This window comes from Erithacus rubecula (assembly GCF_903797595.1).
Source record: "Erithacus rubecula genome assembly, chromosome: 2".
In the NCBI taxonomy this organism is placed as follows: domain Eukaryota; kingdom Metazoa; phylum Chordata; class Aves; order Passeriformes; family Muscicapidae; genus Erithacus; species Erithacus rubecula.
Window position 1 is genome coordinate 70,702,575 of NC_136685.1, and position 20,621 is coordinate 70,723,195.

Below are 20,621 nucleotides of genomic sequence, written 5' to 3' on the forward strand. Positions count from 1 at the left end.
ATGTTTATTTTCTATAGCTGCTGGTAAAATTTTTACTTCTGTCAATCTGATATGGCAAATTCCCAATATTTTCTGTGAAATGGAGAAGGAAATGAGGAGTGTGGGGTAGTCATAAAATATTTGCAAAGGCACTGTGCCGTATTCATAAAACATCTCTGCAAAATCTATTTGAGCAATGAGACAAATACTCTATTCTAAGTATGGAAAGAAAAAGTATTTTGAAAATCTCCTTCTATGGTACCAAAGGAGCTAAAATGGAGATGTTTCTACTCAAATTAGCCACTCTAAACAGAGCTATTGTAACATGATCCAATGGTGATGGCACTTCTGCCAGGAGAAAAATTTTGTTCTCAAAAACTAATAGGTTAAATACCACTCCAAAAATGTCTTAAGTGAACAGGAAAGGCCTACTTCTCTGAGCCAACAAAAAGAATATACACTAGAAGGCATTATAGAACATGGATATATAATCCACTAATTTCATGCCCTACATCTGTGAGTCTTGCAAATGCCATTAATCCATGCTAAATTAATTTAGGCTCATTCAGTCAAATGAATGCACTGGAGAACTAATATAAACTAGAATTTCCTGAGCCATTATTTTCTATCATTCAAAATCCAAAATAGTTTTTGCTGATTTTACTGGCTAATTGTAATTGGCAGATCATTTGCAGAATAGTAAAAGCAAACCACTTAATGAGGGGTAAAGCAAATTTCATGTACTCATTTGAGACATTAACTCACAAAAACTATTGCCTAAGGAGACTGATTTATCAGCTCAAGACAAGTTTGTAGATGACATGTTGATCATGATATATTAGAACATGTATACAGGTAAAAACGAGTGAAAAGAAAGCAGTAATAAAATAGGAAGATTTTAAATAGGGTATTTGTATCTTGCCTGAAAGTTTTAGTTTTGTCTGTTTTTTTAATTTATGTTCTATAGGCAGGGCTAGATGATAACATTATTGACACCTCAAGAATTTCTTTGACAGCACTAGGATTACTACAGTAAAACAAAGGAAAGTTTAGCCCATTATGAATAAATTTGGCTTCATGTTTTGTTTTGTAAACACAGTTCCTATGCAGAGATAAATTTTCCTCATTTCCCTCAGACAAATACTTTTCACTAAGCTTTCTGATGTTTGTATGACCAAGTCTGAATCAGAGTTTACTAAGCTGAGTGAAGAAGACATCTATATTTATCCTTTATATTGAAGCCTGGAAGTGGGAAGGCAGCAAGCTTACAAACCATTGGATTCAGTGGCAAGATCTTTCCTGTTTGTACAAGTAACAATCCAGAGTTGATTCTCTAAGGATGTTTCCAAGTGTCTTGGCACCCCTCTGAGAGGTAATAAAGGAAAAATATTACTTTTTTTTTATTCAAGACCTTAAAAATCTTCCTACAACAATCAGTGAGGACATTGTTTTTGGCACCTGGAATCACCTTGATTGGTTATGTCAGTCTGGCACATCAGATATAGTTACAAATTAAAGCAAGGTTGGGTACACAGTACCTCCTGAAGTAATTCTGCTAGTCTGGGTACAGCACCACAGTTGTGATCAAGACCTGTTGTTAGTGAAAGTAACAAATTCATTCCTTTGATGATGGGCTAGCAGTCACAATGCAGGTAAACTATGCTTCTGATTCCTCTTCTCTTGTAAATATGTCTTTAGATGGACTGCAGCTTACCAGCTCCCAGAAATAAATCCACCTTTTATATTTTGTCTGTGTGTGTGTGTACATGTATGTATGTGTATGTGTGTTTGTGTTGAAGCTTTGGCTTCCAGCAGCTACACTGCAAACTCAAGAAGTCTTGCTTTAGTTTCTAGCACTGTAAAAATTAAACAAACACATTTCTATACAAATACGCTACAGAAATCCCAAAGGAATTCTGTTCCTGCCTACACTGACTAAAGAAATGACAAATTAAATCTCCAGCACTAAAATTATTTGCTTCTAACTCGTCTACACTGTTTAAAGTCCTTCCCTTAAGTGCCTACTGGAAAATCAAGGAGAGAAAAATTTAATAATAATTGCACTGATTTAAAAATAGCTTCTATAAAGGAATCTTTAAACCTTTTAGCTTATGATGACTGTTTGTATTTTCTAAATGTTTTTGGCCCTCAATTCAGTAAAATACTTAAGCACAGTATTTAATGTAAAGCATAACTTTGATTTCTACTGGATTTGAAGTGTTGTTTGGAGTGATTTACTGAATCATACTGAATTTACTGAATCATAGCCTACATCATAAATGTTCTCTTTCAAACTGTAAGTTTTTCTGCAGAAATGGAAACCAGGAAGATTCTCTAAAGTTTATCCCACAGAAAGGAGCAATGAAAAAAGCATCAAAATTTATCATCCACCAAAGCACTGAATTTATCTGAACACTAAAGAGACTTCAATCTTAGGACATTTACCTGACATTCCTAGTTCAGGTTTAAAAAGATCAATTCTAAAGAGTGATGAAAATAAGTAAAGCTAGAATTCTACAATTATTTTTAAAAAGCAACATAATTAATTCACATCAAGCAGTGATGAATTTGTAAACAGCAGGTAACTGATATAGTAAAAAGCAGGAAACAGCCTGTCGGATTCCTGCTCACTGACAACTGGCTTCTGATGGGAGTTTGCTTCTTTGCAGATTTGCCTCCTAAGATTTACCACCAGACAAATGTATCCCTCAACGTCATTTTACAAGCACCCTCTTGCTATATATCCCAAAAATAAGCAGAAAAAAAAAGAGAAAGATAATACAAAGAATGTAAAAAAAAAATAAATGTCTGACCCACTAACAGATGCAAATATGTGTGAGCCAGAGACTTTAGTAGACTAATATAATTTTTGCCAAGTAAAGCCTGGCCAAAACTACTTCTCCAGAAAAGGAACATATGATGCATGAGCTTAGTAAATCATCACCATGCAAATCATGAAGGCACTATCATAGGATGAGAGTGGAACATGATGGTTGTTAAAATGGCTCATGCATATCTTCACAGGAACTTTGCAAACTAAGGACAAACTAAGTTTCTTACCTGAGCTTTTATTGGTTTTGTTCTGCCTACTCTTTACTTGCTCAGTCCATAAGGTAGGATAACGAGAAGCTATATCTAGAAAGAAAAAAAGGCAACAAAAAAAAAACTTCATAAATTTTAACATTTTTTAAAGTTATTAGCAACTGAATAGTACATGGCTAGTTTTAAAGAAATATGGATCTTAAAAAAATGCCAGACTGGTTTATATTAGGGCAGTTTAGACTATTATTCATGCAAAGGCATGAATAGTCCTTTCCTTATCCTATTTGTACAGAAGATTGAAATAAATACTTTTAGACAAAAATTATGTTTTATTAAAATAAAAATGTGCTAATCTGGACCCAAAATATATAATGGCTGCAGACCAAATTCTGCAAGATTAGCAGTGAGTGATAAGGCAGCTACAACATTGGGCTATCATTGCTTATTTAATAGCAATTAATTCCTCCAGAGGCAAATAAGCCTCAAAAAACATCAACCTTAACAGTGATAATACTAGTCATTATGCTGAGGATAAAATTTACCCTTTGACTCATTTATTTGAACACAGAGTTTTAATCTGCACTTTGGCTCAAGTTTAAAACCTGTCTGTCCTCAGTAGCAACAATTAAAATTGCTGATGTTGGTCTCCACATAGACTCATCTCAAGACTATCACAAAATTCAGTGCCTGTAAGATTCCATTGTGTTCATTGTCTTTGTTGCCCCTGAAAAAAGAACAGCTGTTTGCAATTTCTTGCAACCAGCCCAGCAGTTGTAGATGCTCCTAAGAGGGCATTTTATGTTGTGGAATACAATCCATATTGTACTGCACAGATTAATACCACACTGTTCAATTTGCTCACCTTCTTCATCACCTTGAGGCTGAGTCTCCAGCGCGGGAGCTGAGGCATCATCTGAATTCAGAATGGAAAAGATTTGCAAGGAGACTACAATTATGAGAGTAAGCTAAATAAGTGTACATACATGATTGAAAATAATGATTTGCACATAGCCCCGGCCAGTAAACAGTAATTTAAACATTCTTTATAGGCACTACACAGCACAGCACAGCATATTACATATACAGCTATGTTTTATAAATGGATGGGGTTTGACGTTATGGATGAATTTATTGCAAGTTGGTCTCTGGAGTGTAATTCTTCATTTCTAATGCTCCACACTTATACCTATAGATTATAACTGAAAAATCAGCATTTCTAAAGAAATAATTAGCTGAATGTATCGAAGAAGTGACACCTGTGAAAGTAAAAACAGTCTGGAGAGAATGAGTGGCTGCAGACACCTTAAAATTAAAGGTTTTGTTAAGCACAGCAGGATCTATTTAAGAATCAAGTTGATTTTATTAGTAAAATTCACAGATTATATAACCAAAATATTGTTTGCACAACTGTTATCCTCTGGTCAGCATTCTCATCCACCCACTTCCAACCATTACTGCAAGAAATGACAGAGGGAAAATTACAGCAACGACAAGAAGATGTGAGTCATTTTAGATCCAGTAAAATAGAGTGGACCTTCATCCTGGAACAGAAAAATTAAACATAAAAACTATTTAAATAAGCTTTTGCTAAACAGAGTGGTACCAAAGACCCATCTTTATTACGTTTCTGTTATTTAAAACTATTGCAGATGTGGTGTAAATATGACTCAGGAGGTCATGTTAGTACATATTTTACAGTCATATTTTCCTGTGGCACGGAACTATCTCCAAGACCAAGGTGTACTGCAGTAAACAGCATCTTCCGTGCAAAGGTTTTATTACTATTTCTTGCAGTTTCACAACTGGATCTCGGACCAAAATAGTTTCCAGATTGTTTTCTTGGCATTTTCATGGAAAACAGAACCAAAGGTAACTGAGAAGCTGCGTCTGGCATGCAGCCTTACCTAGGTAACAAGGGAGCTTTTAGGCTAACACACTATCTCTCCTTTTCTTCTTGCTACTGCAATTCAGAAGACTCTCCTGTTCTCTTTGCTATCACCTGTTTGAGGTTTTTATTTAAGTCTGAGTTGTTTTTAAATCATGCAGAGATTTTGGTGCCACTCTTGCCTCTAAAAGTCACCATCTAGGTCACACCAGATACAGATACCAAGTAGATACTGACAGCAGGTAAAACCAAATTTCCAACCATGGAATAGTGACCTTTATACAAAACCAAAGCAGCAGCAATGGGAGCTTATTTCCAATGCAAAATTATCTAATCAAGGCATACTGAGATTTCTTTTAAGAGTGCTCATTCTTCATGTCCACACAATGGCAGGTTTCTTTGCTCCAATGCTATGAAAGACTGCCACTCCTCATTAGTTTTGCTGGCATTTCTGTGGTGTCCTCTGGGTGGTGGAATAAGACCATTGATTAATTTCAGAGAGGCCATCAAGTATCCTAGTGTACTGAAAATCAAGACATATGTTTAGATAATCAATCATTATGTGATTCAGAAAAAACAAGTATTTTAGGAAGTAACTTACAGTAGGCAGATATTTCTCAGAGCCAAGCCAGAAACTTGGGTTTGCATTTAAATGGTACTTTTCTAATAATCTTTTGGTACAATTTGAGTTTGTGACACATTTAATCTTATGTAATTACCTGAAATTCAACATAATGCTGCAATTCAGTGATAATCAGCTCAATCAAAATTAGCGTCCTGAACTTTGTTCAAGCAGCATTTAAAACAGTTTCAGTGGTGGTGTTGTAATACGACATATGTTTAATGGTTGATATTAATTAGATATCTCACAGACTAATTGCACAATTCTTCCTGGCTGGTACATGCATACCAGTCCATATATGTATATATTTAAACATAAACCTGTTTAGATTATGTTTGCTGGCAGAGTTCAGTTACCAAGAACACAGTTCTGCAGTCAGCTAAGAATCAGAAAAAAGGGATGTGATCCCAGCTCTGACACCTGTGCTTTTCAGAGTCAAAATATTTTCCTTGGACAGAGGAGAGAACTGTGGGGCCAGAGTACATACTTAAGGGAATATATTTTAGGCTTCATTTCAGTTCAGTTTAATGTTTAAATTTACAAACATGCCAACAAAGCCCCTGATCTCCAATATCTGCAGCTGGATTTTTTTTTTTCAGTATTGGAATACCCAGAGAAAGCAAGGAGCACAACTACAAGAGATATGGTTCATCATACCCTTATTTATGGGACATGTTGGAAGGGGAGACTGTCTCAGGTTAAATCTCTGCTGAGTCTTGAGGAGAGTCCTCAAGACCACACCTTGAAGGTCTGAAGCAAGTCTGGAGCACTGAGAACACTTTGAACCAGCCTAAGCCTGCTGGACTGCAATATGGCAGACTCCCCTGGTTAGTCCACAGGAACATGCAGAGGAAAGAGGAGCAAGAGAGTGTTGTGGTTGCTGCAAAAAATACTACTGTGCCCTTGCAAGCTGAGCTACAAAACTGGTTTTACTAGGCTGGCTGTGAAGCTGAAGCACAGCTCCAAAACTCAAATAGACAATATGATACTGATCCCTACTCTGTGATGGTCTCTAAAGAATTTAGGATGTCTTTGACATTACTTTATTTCATGCATAAGGCAGTGACCATCTGGAAGAAGGGTGAGGAGAGAAAGAGAACAACATTTGAGGAGAAGCAGGGACCACCTGAGAAGCAGGTCAGAATCCTTCCATGCTGCAGGCTTGTGCTGGAGAATAAACACAGGGCACGAGTAAAATGCAATCATGTCACTTGAGACACAAATATACGTGGTAAGAAGGGAGATTTGAACAACTGTGTTCCCTTTCTTGTTCTATGACTGCTCATTCAGGGTTCAGTAGTTCAGCCACAAACAAAAAAAAAAGGATTCCAAAAAAGTTTTATATATGAGATAGTTCAGTCAGTTCAAAGCTGAAAATGGAAGTCCAAACCTGAAGAAAATGGGCAACCTAAGGTTAGTGGAAACCAAAATTTGTTGGGAAATACATGAAGGAACAATTTTCCAGTACTTTGTAATTATTAGACTTAAAGAAGTACTGATTCTTTTAGCCTAACAGAACCATAGTTCATTTAAATGTTAGGTTTACAGCAAAAGCTCCTGTATAAAAAAAAAATCAAATTATATTTACCATGCACCAAACATATAGGCATTAACATCAGAACAAAAATTAGAAACTTCTTTAAAATGAATTTCTGCAGAGTAACTGATAGAAATGGTTATTTTTCAGCTGAATCTAAAATTCTTTAAACTGTTTGGAGAGTGCAAACTTTTAATTTTGTTTAGAGAATAGGTATGAATAGGTATATCATTAATTTAAATCTACCAACAATGTTGCATTCACATCAGAATTTGTCCTGCCAAAAAGATATACATCATGACCTATATCATACAACAACAATCTTCTGGCCATAAATATAAGCCATCAGATGAATTAATCACAATGCAAAGCCAAATACTGGGTCCAAGATTACTCAAGCACTGACTGCTATAGAAATAAAGTGAGAACTCCAGTTCCCAAGATTTTGGAACTGCAGAATGCAGTGTTTATCAAGCAGACAGAATAATTTGACCTTCAGGAAAAGCAAGAAGTATGGGAAAATATTTCAGTATATAGATTTGGGAAGGAAAGTTGTCATCCAAACAGCATTGAATTGCAAAGTCTGTAGGACTGGGACTAGAAAATATAGTGTCTATGCATACATATGCATACATGTATATGTATATATACATTTATGTAAGTTTATACTTGTAAGTTTACTAAATATCTGCAATGCAAACATAAAATTAGTAACATGCATGCATATACATTACATATGCAGCTATAATAAATTACAAATTTGTATTGATAATTTAAATATATGGAAAACCACAGTAGTGTCTTCCACTGCTATTTTAGCTTTTATTTAAAGGCCAGCTAAGATATTTACCTGTTTTGCCTGCACCTTCTCGTTGTGGCAGCTTCTCACTCACTGAACCTGTAATTGAAAAAAGGAATTAACAAGGAAAATATTATTTTCACTTCTAATATGCTAAGAAACACAGCTTTAATTATTCATTTTTGTTTATTACAGCAATAAATATCATCAAATTCCTTTGCAAACCAAAGGTTTTAGCTTTGGTGACCTCTGCATTTGTGCACAACCCATACACTGCCAGACTCCACTTCTTGGCCAACATAAGACCTGAGAAAGTGGTAGCATTAAACTCTGCATACACATAAGTCCAAGAAAATGCTCGTGTGCTGCAGGATGACCTGTCCCTTCCCCAGCAAGGACAGGTTCTGCAGGAAGGAGCATCACCCCAGAACCACTCCCTTGTTGTGCCTCCCTCTTCTCAGTTTTGCCCTCATCTTCAGATGCTCTGAGGGGCTTTTCCAGCCTCTAGGCCAGGCCTGGCTCAGATTAAAAATTCTTCCTTTCTGCTTTAAAGGCTTCACACAAACCCTTGTGGAAACCCTGTGCTGGTGTGGTGATGTGTTTGTGTGGTGGGAGGTGGCCAGTACACAGAGTCTTATCCTGAGCCTGAGCCTGAGCCTGAGCCTGAGCCTTATCCTGAGCTGGGCTCATGGCTCATCCCCAGAGCTCTGGCCCTTGGGACAAGAGGCAGTAGAGGTGAGAAAGGAGACAAGAACATTACAAGAGATGGATTTTAACAGCTTATTCTACCAGCCTGGACTCCAACTCAACCCAGAATGTAGCCTTGCTTTCAAGCCATCAAGAAATGGAGAATCCACTGCTTTTCTTGGAAATTTTTCAAGGAGACAATTGTCCTTAGGATTTAAAATAGAAATCCTTCCTTATTTCTTGCTTATGTGTGATTACATCAATTTTTATGATTCTAATTACTAGACACCTCTTGACAATTTATCTGTCTCTGCTGCATTAAAAACTGCCTTTAAAAGTGGTATTTTTCTCTCTGAAGAGCCACATGGAGTGATCAAATTTTTAAAAAATGAAGTCTTTCAATTCCTACAACACAGTCTCTTCTTACACACACATGCTCTAATTAAAAGAAAAATACCAAAAAACCACTCATCTGACACATCTGACAGATGCTTGTATGTTTGTGAAATTATTTAGCTGCCTTAGTTTACTTTGTTCATTCCTCCTGGATTAATTACAATCTCTATATAAAAAAAAAAAAAAAAAAAAAAAAAAAGAGAGAGAGAGAACCCAAACCTTGAATCACAATACTTGTGTTCTAAAAGGACAATTTACATAAGAGAATCCACTAAATCACAGGCCTTGATTACCATGCTGAACTTGTAACCATGCTGATGGTTACTTCAGCAGGAAGTTTAGACAAGGAGTCTGCCAGAAGGAAGATGCCTAACATTACAAATCAGCCCTGCTGATTTTAAAGCTTTCATAAAAGAATACATGGCCATGCAGCCAAGCTAGTAACCTTCTGATAGATTCAGCTCTTAATACAGCTTTATATATCCATACTACCACTTTATAGATCTATATTAAAATATTCTTGTTTAGACTTGTTTCCTTTTATGGTGATAGTATGTTTTAGTGTGTTTTCATTATATTATGTTTGAGTCACCAGATACTTGATAAACTTAGTGATGCATGAGTATTAATTGAGGCAGGAAAAATAAAATTGCTCTCATTATAGGAATTATATCCAAGAGTGTTTGCTCTAAATGGGCTCCAATACTAATCTCCTTTGAAGAGGAGACATATTTTGTATTTATGCTGAGTTTTTGGTGCTTGGCTTGCATTTGATAAAAGGCTCAGCTTGAACTCAAATAAGATGTTCCAGTGTTCGGAAGTACTACATACAAAATTACAGGTTTTTCTAATTGCACTAAATACCAGTGATCCAATCTTTCCTCAAATTTCATCCAGCTACTATTAACTCTGTAATTTCTGAATTTCATTTTTGGTGCACAAGCTTGTGATTATAATTTTCTTATAAATCCAGATACTTTAGGCCCGACTCAGTCACAGAAGCATTTTAAACAGGCTTTTCATTTGTGAGTAGAAATTATGTTTGGCACCAGTGCTGTCTCTCTATGTACATTTGAACTATTAGTATAAACTGAACTCACTTTATACATAAGTTATTTAACATATTGGTGAAATTTATGTAATATCCCACATCTTAAACCAAAAGCAGAAAAATCTTTCCAGATGCATTCAGATTACTTCATGTGTACGAGAAACTGTGAGAATGATTAAGTCTGGGAGAATTGAACTTAATTTCTTTTTTTTACCCTAGATTTTCATGGAAAATTAACAGATGGAGGAAGAGAATAACATTAACTAGTACTAAAAATTAGCTTTATCATGCCTAATCTAAATTCAGTAAGAAATTAGATTAATTCTATGAAAATTAGGTGTACTGGGCCAACGTTAATTTTTTTAATAGTCTTAGAAAGTCAACAAAAATATTCACAGAATTTCCTATAAAAGAAAACTTGCATCCTTCATATAGTTCCACCTGAAATTTCCAATTCAGGCAGAACAAACTATTCTTGTTGTCGAGGTAAGGACTTAATGAGTTTGTATCTTTTTTCTACCATTCCCTGAATATATTTAAGCTAGAAGCACTTCTAGTTTAAGTGGTGATAGGAAGTTGCCTTTGCAAGTCTTTAGGAAATTGTGTCTTCAATATCATGATGAATTCTCACATTTTCAGCTAGGCAGGAAACAAAACCAACTTATAACATCTGAAAATTAGGCAATGACATTGGCTTCCAAGCTTTCAATACACAGCAAGCAACCAAATCACCACATAAATAAATATCCTTATGGAATGATAGAGGATGAGGAAGGATATTAGATTCAACAGCATTACTTTAAGAGGAAGAATTTAGCACCATTCAAGCTTGTGCACTTGGCTTAGTCATCTATCTATTTATGATTCTGTTGTTTGGGTTTTTTTTAAGGCAGGCATATCCATGCCTTAGTTTATAGCAAACCTCATAATTCCATCTAATTTCACTCTAAGAGCATCTGAGTTTTTTGGTTTGTGATCATAGCATATCCATTTTCTATAATGCTTATAATAGAGAACTGGGCTATTAAAAAAAAAAAAAAAAAGTGAAAGCCTATTATTATCTAGTTTGCATACTGATTTCTGATCTCCTACTAAAGAATATTTGATATATAATCACTGAATGCAGATACCAGGAAAGGTAAACTCCCTCTATTATTTATATCTCACCTATGGCTGTGTCTGACTGTCTATGTATAGGCAAAGTACTATGTATGAGAACAAAATATCTAGAGGAATCAAAGATTGTATTTTCCAATGATAATACAACACCTGCTTCTCAGCTTCTGGGCCATTTCTCAGGACTCCCTGCCTATGGAATTTCTGTAGTTCCCTGCAATGCTGATAACAGAGATGGAGAGTTATAAAAATGTCTTTTTTTAATGTCTGGTGTTCTTTAGTGAAAGTACTGGGAGACATTCATCATTTTTAAGGAGCTTTATTTTTAATGCCGTCATGGGAATGTGTTTGATTTACTGTCCCTCTCACCATTGCTCCTGCAATAGTGAAGACTATTTTCATGGAGTGGAACAGCATTTTGAGATTTATCATGTGTCTTAACAGTACCAAATGTTGACGTGGGAAAAACTGAAAAGGTTGGAAGAAGAGAATCTTTTAGGTAAAGATATAGTAACTAAAACAAAAGTGTACATAAAACACATGGGAAGTCCTGCATTTTAAAATTCTGCTTATGACCTTCATCCTTCCACATTTTATGTCTCTTTCACAAAAAGCAAACTGTTTTTGAAATGTAAATATATATATATATATATATATATATACATATATATAAGGGACACTTTTTTGCCCTGAGTTAACTAGGAAACACCATGATATTCATCTAACCAACCTTAACATTTAGGGAAATGTAGAGGTTGTTTTGCACATCCAGTATCATACAGCAAATGTCAAGCATGGATAGGGGTTGGAATTGCTAAATTGAACTCGTAACTGCCCATCCTAAATACTGCTCTGTATTTCCTCCATTAAAATTCAAGTTCATCCAGACTGCCATGTCCTTCTTACTTATTTCTGGGCATTTGCCAAATGTAGTTCCATGGGGGGAAATGGAAAAGCATCTTAATTATCTGTACAAATCTTCCTTTAAAGGAAAAAGGTGGCAAAAGTGATCTTGGGAGAAAAAGGCAAACTGAGAAATTTGTATAAATGCCTTTGAAATACCATTAGCATCCAGCCTGGGAAATACACAGAAGCAGTGAAAATACAGTGCTGGTGTCAGGATGCCATCATTGCAGGAGATCTGCCTGACATCAAAAATATCAAGGCAATATAAAAAATAGCAGGGCAATTCCTGCATCAAGGCTAGCAAGACACAATTAACAAGGGACAAAAGTATTGGCAGAAATGGCATCTCTGCAATACTAGTTGAAACAGGGAGATTTCTACACAACTTCAGTTGACTCACTAAAGTTTTGGTTGTAATTCCTGTGCACAGTCATACTAAATAAAAAAGTACAGAAGGGAATCAACAGTGATCTGGAAAACATCAACACTCTTGTGAGGAAAAAACTTCAACTCTGTTATCCTAAACAGATGGCAATTTTGAATATATATTTGGAAATGGGAGAAAGACTCAGTTGTGCATCAGATTTTCATTTTGCAATATATGAACTAGATTTTGCTTTATTATACCCCCATAACTTTCTGAGAAAATCTGCAGCTGTCTTCTCTGTTGAATGAGAATGTTTCTCCAGATCTCTCAAAACTGAGTCCTTAGCCAATACCACTGCAAAATTCCCTAGCTTTTCAAGTCTTACTTCCAAACTCTGCTGTAGCTCGACTTCTTTCCTGAGGGACAAAGGAGAAGTGATGAACAGTAAAACAAGAGAACACCAATACAAGCAGGGGATAAAATGTGCAGAGATAATCCCACAGGGTCTCATAACAACTGAAAAATTACCCACAATCTTTCCATGGATCAAAATCAGACTCTGAATACTCACCTGTGCCCTGGAGCAGTTTATTAATCTCTGAGCTACTAAATTTAATTTGAGTACTATTATGACCTTCACCTTAGCATTTCTTCAAAAATAATTTCCCTTCCCATCCCTCCAAAAATGACCTGAAGCAGTCTGGCAGTTTATCTGCTAGGCACATGAATATACCTTTGAGAGGAACTAGGGTAAGGTTCCTGTAGAGATACAGAATAATTCTCATATTAATTGATTAATTATCTGGGAACTACACTGCAGTAGTGTAGTACAAATACAAAAAGTGAAAATATAGTAAATAATTCAACATTTTGAGCCAAAATAGTGCAATGTGTTATAAGACAAACAATTATTTACTGAACTTTCAGCATCAGCACAACCCTTTTTTCACTGGGGTCAGTGAAAGGACAGGCAGGAAGGAAGGTAAAAATGGATTTTGCAGAGAAATTAACAAAGGTGCACCCTCAGAGAAGCCCTGTCTATGGACATGCAAAAACATCTCTACTCAAAATCACACTGAAGTACGAAATTGCTGTCCTAGCAATTACAGAATGATTTGCAAGAGACTTTAAAGTTCATCTCCTTCCAAACCCCCTGCCAGGGGCAGGAACACCTCCCACTAGACCATGTTGCTCAGAGCACCATCCCACCTGGCCTTGAACATTTCCAGGGATGGCACATCCACAACTAAAGAAGACACACCCACATGTCTTCTGAAGATGCAGATCATTCATAAATGATAATGACACTAAAACAAATGTACATTTTTCTCTATTTTAAGGTTTATGAATATTTTATATTATCTTTTACAACTGAGTCTTGCTTCATAGTGACTTTTCAGACTGGATTTAAAAAAATATTCTGAAGAATATTATTTCTAGATAAAGCTTACCTACAGGCAAGATGTGGAAAGATTCTGCAAGTAACTTTAATTAGAAAGACTGCAAAAATAAAGACACTTTCAATAAACTACGCTGAACTTCTGTAGTGATCCCTTTCTTCCTCCATCTATTTATTAAAAGCAACAATGTTGTGTTTGAATGATTGAAGTAAATCAGGACAGGTGAATTCCCTGATCCACTTCCTTCTTCAGCTTCATTCACACTACAGGATTGGCTTTTTAAAGCTATTTCTTCCATTTTCTGACCAAGATCAATGCTTCAGCACAAATAGTTGTACAATAGATAGAGTGTGCAAATATTTGTAGAGCTATTTCTGTACCATTCTCCCTACCTCTAGGGATGTGGACAGCAATTCTTACAACCATTCATACACTCGGTATTTATATTTATCATCAGTGTTAATAAAATAGGATCAGAAGCAAACCCCTGAAAAACAGAACCTGTTAACTGTCCTGATGAGAGACAAAAGGCAGCATGCAAGGCAGTGAGTTTGACTTGCCAGCTAATTTCTGCAGGCAATTTTTTCATTTTGCTCTTAATGCTTTTATTTTATCTTTATTTCTCCTCTGGATTTGGTCATTCATGGAATGTTCTGTGGGAGTTCTTTCATTGGGCTATATTACAAATAGGTGTTCCCACTACATTTTTTCCTGTACTCTGAATATTTGAATTATCAAAAAATGCAAATCCCTCTGAAATGTTTCTGCAATGAGTTTATGGCCAAGAGAGTTTATAACATGAAATGCTGTATCAGTAATTCAGTCACCTGGGTTCATATATGGACACATAAATATGGTATAAATGACCATTGCAGAAAACCTTCAATAGATAGAGTAACATACAAAGTTGACGGACCCCAAAATAACTGGAAGGCTTAAGGTGGCAGTGACCTCAGACTTCATGCACAACCACATGAAAAGTTACACCAACTTTCTCAAAATCTCATCCAGTTCAATTTTACCAAACCCCAAGGATGGGGGTAGCTTCTGCCATCACCTGTTTCTGGGCTGAGCCACTCTTCCAGTGAAAACTTCTTTTGCTTAAGTCTAATCAGATGCCACAGATAAACCCTGCTGTTCATGACATACTACCATAACCTAGCCAGACAAAGAAGATTTACCTGGGCAGCGGGGAGTTTTGTGGGCCACTGCAGTACCACTGATAGGACGGCCATTGGGAGTGACACACCAGCAGTATCCAGTGTAACTATGGCACTGAACCTGTCAGAAACAACAAGAACCATGTGCAGCTTGTCAGACATGTGCCTGTTATCCCACAGCAGTCATGGCAAGTGAGTGCAGAGACTTATCCAGCAAACTGTATTGACAAAACCTAGAACAACAGACCACAGTGGGCCCATCTCAGTCTAGACACGATTTTTTAACATAAAGCATATTTCAAGCTAAGTGTGGTAGGTCCTCCAGAATCAAATGGAAAACTACTGAAATATGGGGTTGTTTACACCCTGTCTTAGACGAGTATGGTGCAGGTGTTATAAAAACCTCACAAGGAAGTTCCTCAAGGGACACATAAACTGTTCCTGAAACAAGCAATCCTGAGTTTTTTCCCACATAGAGAACATATTGTTCCAACCACTGAAGGAGCAGGACAGAGTGCTTCTGCCAGCATTATTCATATCCCAAGCTGTCAGAAAGGAAACTCTTGGAATTCCACTTAGAAATCAATTGCATTATATTTTCTAAGGGCCAATATCACTTTCCTCATCATGCTCAAAAAGAGAAAAATTGTCTTCTGCACAGCTCCACGACCAAAATGCAGTACACAGGGAACAGAAGGTGATCATGACTGAAATATATACCTCAGGATAAGCCTGTGTTCATTCTGAATTCTGTGATCTAAATAAATTAGTCTCAGACCATATGCTTGTGAAGAAATTCAGCAGAGAATAAAGAAGGATCCTGTATGATTCATGATTTAGCACTTAAGATATGGACTCCAGTCGCAAAATTTCTGGTTAAAATCAGGAACAGATCACAAATTCCAAGCATTTTACCATCTGATGAGTATTCAGGGGGCTACAAGAATGACTCAGCTGCCTCATCCTAGAAGAACAGGGAGTGTATTACACGAACAGTGGTAATGTTTGGCTCTTTTGCTGGTCAACTGCGAAAAAGAGAACAAGAACTCAACACATAACACAGATTTTCCTTCCATTTTTTTTGATGTGTTGGCACAAATTACATTTAATTTTGAAATTACATTTCCCTTCATTACATTTGTCTCTTCCTCACTCTTTTCATACTCTGACTTTCCAGTCATACAAGACACTGAATGAAAAAAATTTCAACCTGACTATATGTGCCATCATCATTGCATTCTGGGATAAACACTTGTTGAAATTCTTTGCGAGCTTGTTCTTGGGTGTACTTCCTCTCAGCCACACATCTGGAAACATCTAGAGAAAGGGAAAAGATAAGTCAGTTGGAGGATGCCATATGAAGAAAAGATAGGTGATCATCTATATTATGAAAAAAAACCCTCTGAGACTCAATGCAAAGAGAATTGGAATTTTAATAAGTGAAAATGTATGATCAATTTGCGTTATTTTTAGGGGAGAGAATCAATGCAGGCCAATAATTTTTGGACAGTAATCCCTAACTGGGAAATCAAATGGAGAGATTCCTGGACAGACAACCTTTCTGTTCCAAATGCCACCAAGGAGCAGAAGCCCAAACAGGGCTTTTCCTCTCAATGTAACACAGCAGTAGCTGCCACACTGCACCCCACAATACTCCTTCAGAGCTGGTGGCAGTAACAGCTTTCTAGTGCTTCAGGAAAGCCAAAGGAAGCTGCAGGAGCACAGTTGCCTTGTACTTCCTACTTACTGCAGTTAGGCAGCAACTTCAGCTGTGACTACAGATGTCCCCACCAGGCTGGTAAAAAAAAATTATATATATTGTACAGTGCAGAGACTTATTGGGAAGGAAATTAAATAATAATTTTGGACATGAACGATACACATTATGCTAGAATTTAATGTGACAGCTTATGATTTAACCATGGGACATCAAGTCTACCACATGGTCCTTTTTTGTCCACTGTGGATTTTCTTGCACAAACTCCTTCATTACCTGATATTAGTCTCTGTACAGGAGTCAAAATACCAAACGAGTCAACTTTATTTCAGTGGAGTTTCTATTGTATAATAAACTATATTGTCTAGTAAATACACTTTATTTCAGTTAGGCAGCCAAGAGCTTAAAAAAGACACATAACATAAGCTGTTGTACCTTTTACACTACAAATTTTAGCATGTTGCTGATGCAGCATCAGAACTTCAGAATCTGCTCGAGCTAAGCAATTTCAGGAAAAATGAGAATACCAGACAAGCTTAAGGTAGTATTAATGATTTCAAGATGTGACTGGAACATCTGCATTAGAATTATTTCAAACATACAAGCAGAGACATTTGTTGCTTCTGATCCCTGTTTGGTTTAAAGACTCTTTGACAGAAACTGGTTAATCCCATTTTAAGGCTAAAACTGTGAGAACAGGGGTATTGTGGTGATTCATGAAGGCTTGTGCAGGTCTTCAAAAGCATGGGGACAGCCTTTCTCATCCATGCAAGCTGAACAGAACCTGAACAGTGAGGCAACAGCGTCTGACAGAGGTTTGCATTCCCAGGAGCACACAGGTGAGCCAGCTGAATTCCCAGTCCCCCAAGCACCCCCTGTGTGCCAGTATGATCCAGACATATATTCACAGAACCAGCCTGCAAACTTAGTGGAATGGCAGAAGTTCCTTTTTACTGGATAAATCCTTCACCTGTCACCTCCACTGAGCTTTAGACAACTCACCTGGCAACATTAGCACTACAAAATCCCTTCAAGAACTAGGCAATCTGGCATGGAAGTGCTGAATAACGAGCACAGAAACTTAGCATCTGCATTCTGACAACAAAATTGGGGCCCCTTAATTCCAATCTTCCTATTTCCCTCCTGATCCTGGATTCATGTGCACTAGTTCTGTGTGTGTTACTTTACTCTTCTCAAAGGAGCACTATGAGAGTTCATGTTGCTAATATGCTCCAAACACAAATAGTTTCACTTTGAAAAACTCTGCTTCAGTCTTAGCATTATTAATTGTATTATGCTGTTTCAGCAGGTATACTCACAGAGATGCAATGATACCTGAAAGGAACAGAGAAGTTCAAGCATCCAGAAATGTGAGAAAGAAAAATAATAAGGAACTGAATTAATCTGTAATGGCACTTTAATAATTTGTTTCTCCAAGGGAGAATTATAGCCAGTGTACTGTGCAGCTCAGGTAAAATCTGTTAATGTGTGCACTGCTGAAGTGTTTTTTTGGGGGGGGGAAAAAATTAAGCAAGCTTTGGTGTCGTAAGCATTCTTCTGAGCATGGTTTGGTTACACAGTACTTAATAACATGTGGTTTTAATGTAGCTAGTATTTTAACTGAAAATAAATCACTCCTTTGTTGGACCTCTGTCCTCGTTTTTCTAGAATGACATGTGGTTTAAATGTCTAAAAGGAAAAGTGATATAAATTCCATCACATAAGGTCTCTGGTATAGTACCAGCAGAGTTGTAAATTATCTTCAGTAGTTGAATTATCATGAAAATATGCCAAGAAGAAAGAGAAGTTCTCCAAAACTGTCCACCACTTGTTCCTACACAGCCTGATGTCCAAAAGTCCTCCTATTCATGGATGATCTAATATGCTTTAAAATCAACAGTCACCAAATTTATTGGAATATAAAATTCACATTTGAAGTCTTATTTTGTATTATATAACCATGGAAACACTTTAAACCTGTTAGGCATTACTGTGCTTCAGTATATGCAAAATAAAACTACAAGGAAGACCTCTTATCAAGCATCTGAAACTATGTAAAGTCAAAATATTATTCCCAGTTCTGTTTTTTTCTTATTTTACCAAGATACTACTGCAGAAGAGTAATTATGATACAGAGTTGATGTCCAAACCTGATAGAATAAATGTAATTGGGTGATCAAGATAAAAAGAAATATAAAAAGATTCATACTTAGAAAAATAATTTAAAATATTAAATTATTAATTTGGTGGAGGCAAATTCCTTCAAAATAAAAAAGAGATGACTGAAGAGAAAGAAGTATTTTCAATAAATTTTTAAGATTATACCATCTGATCATCAGCCTCTGTGGCCTGGTTGCAATGCCTTCAAAATCTGTTGCACAACTTGCAGCAATTTTTCCAAAGAAAAAGAATTCAAGACTTTAAAGGGCTATACATTAATGCAAAGTAACAACTGAAAAAGGATGAAATAATTATTTCCTGACATGACTGGGAGAAAGGCTGAAACATGAGCTCACATCAAAATACCAGACAAGAGATTGTTGCAGGGAAACCTTACATCTCCTAATAAGCATAAATAAGAGATGGGAGACATCCTAATCCATAGGGAGAAAACCCTTCCACATGGATGCACCCAGACACTTGTCTACAGGCCTTCAGTGAACCTAACAGCAGTGCAGGCAATGAAAATGCTTCACATGAATCTCAAATTAATAAGATGAGTCTAGACTTATGTGGTTTGCCAGGATTTAATTTACATTAATGAATCTATCAATAAATACATCAAAGGGGATAGATACCAATAAAGTCTCTCACACAGAGATTAAATTTTGCTATTTATCTAGGACAGGAATCATTCAGATCAGGATGGACCCTGAATATTTTGAAATGAAGACCAAGAATGAAAGGTCATAGGACTGACATAGTACATTTGGGCTTATTAATCAGCCCACAGCTTTTGACTTTTCAGCACTGCCCCTGACAGAAGCAAGCTAAACTCTCAGGGGGTGAGCAGTGTCCCTCTGGTGATAAACCTGAGACCAGAGGGGACTCTGAGGCTGCAAGGTTTTGAAAAGATGAAAAACACTGTGTAATGCTGCAAAGCTTTATTAATTTTTTTTAATCTGTTTTTCTTTAATCTTTTAGTGGAAAAATTTTCTAGTGGAAAAATAAGAGGCTTGAAACTGTTATTGGTTTTTTACTAGAATTCCCACTATACTTTATTTCTCTTCCTAACTGAAGTATTAATAAAGAAGCCAGCAGACTAAAGTTGGATTCTGGTATATAACCTGGTGAAAACCATTAGGATCTAAGACCTGTTAAAATCTGGCTGAAATGAGGCCTAATTTGCCTATAGTCATAAAATGAGAAAGACTAATTTTGCAGACATGCAAGTCCAGCTGTAATTTAGAATTGTGTCAATGATTAATTCAGTGAGACTATTCTCTCAACTCCAGGTAAATGGGCTTTTACATCCCACAACCTTGTGGGGAATTGGAAAAAAAAAAAATCTCCTGGCGTAGAAATTGAGCATGAAGATGCACAAGTTTACCTTAAATCAGCTCACTGGGACTCTGCTAGCTGACAAACTGGATTGCTACAAGGCTCATTGCATTTTAGCACAGTATGTTGGCCAATGTGCTGACTGTACCTCTGTGACTTAGCACCAGACTGCAAAAGCAACCAGAGGTTTAATAAGACAAGCACATGCTGAGGGTACAACCAAGAAAAAAATTGGTTGTATGAGAGTGGAGAGAAATACACAGAACTTTAGAGAGTGCAGAGTAGTAGCTGTTTGGACAGGTCTTTCTGAATTTCCCTGGTGACAATTTTGGCTTCCAAGGGAGACCAGTGATCAGAAACCACAAGCAAAATAAAAAGTCATCTTAATTTTGATCTGAGTTTCTCTGCAACAGGGAAAACTTTCACCTATTAAGTGAACTGGTGCTACTACATTGC

General features: G+C 36.6%; 1 protein-coding gene across 4 annotated transcripts in view; it reads right to left on the reverse strand.

The window, feature by feature from the left end:
* The window catches only part of SMOC2 (SPARC related modular calcium binding 2), a 131,534-nt gene that overhangs the window by 59,882 nt on the left and 51,031 nt on the right, over positions 1-20,621 (reverse strand). For 2 of the 4 annotated variants that reach the window (XM_079298149.1, XM_079298148.1), the window contains exons 3-7: positions 16,158-16,264; positions 14,969-15,068; positions 7,916-7,963; positions 3,884-3,934; positions 3,040-3,114 (exon numbers count right to left, since the gene is read on the reverse strand). In XM_079298149.1, the coding sequence (XP_079154275.1) occupies positions 3,040-3,114; positions 3,884-3,934; positions 7,916-7,963; positions 14,969-15,068; positions 16,158-16,264 (381 nt within the window). Of the gene's footprint in view, positions 1-3,039; positions 3,115-3,883; positions 3,968-7,915; positions 7,964-14,968; positions 15,069-16,157; positions 16,265-20,621 lie in introns of all 4 variants that reach the window. The other 2 variants (XM_079298146.1, XM_079298147.1) reach the window with 1 other exon arrangement.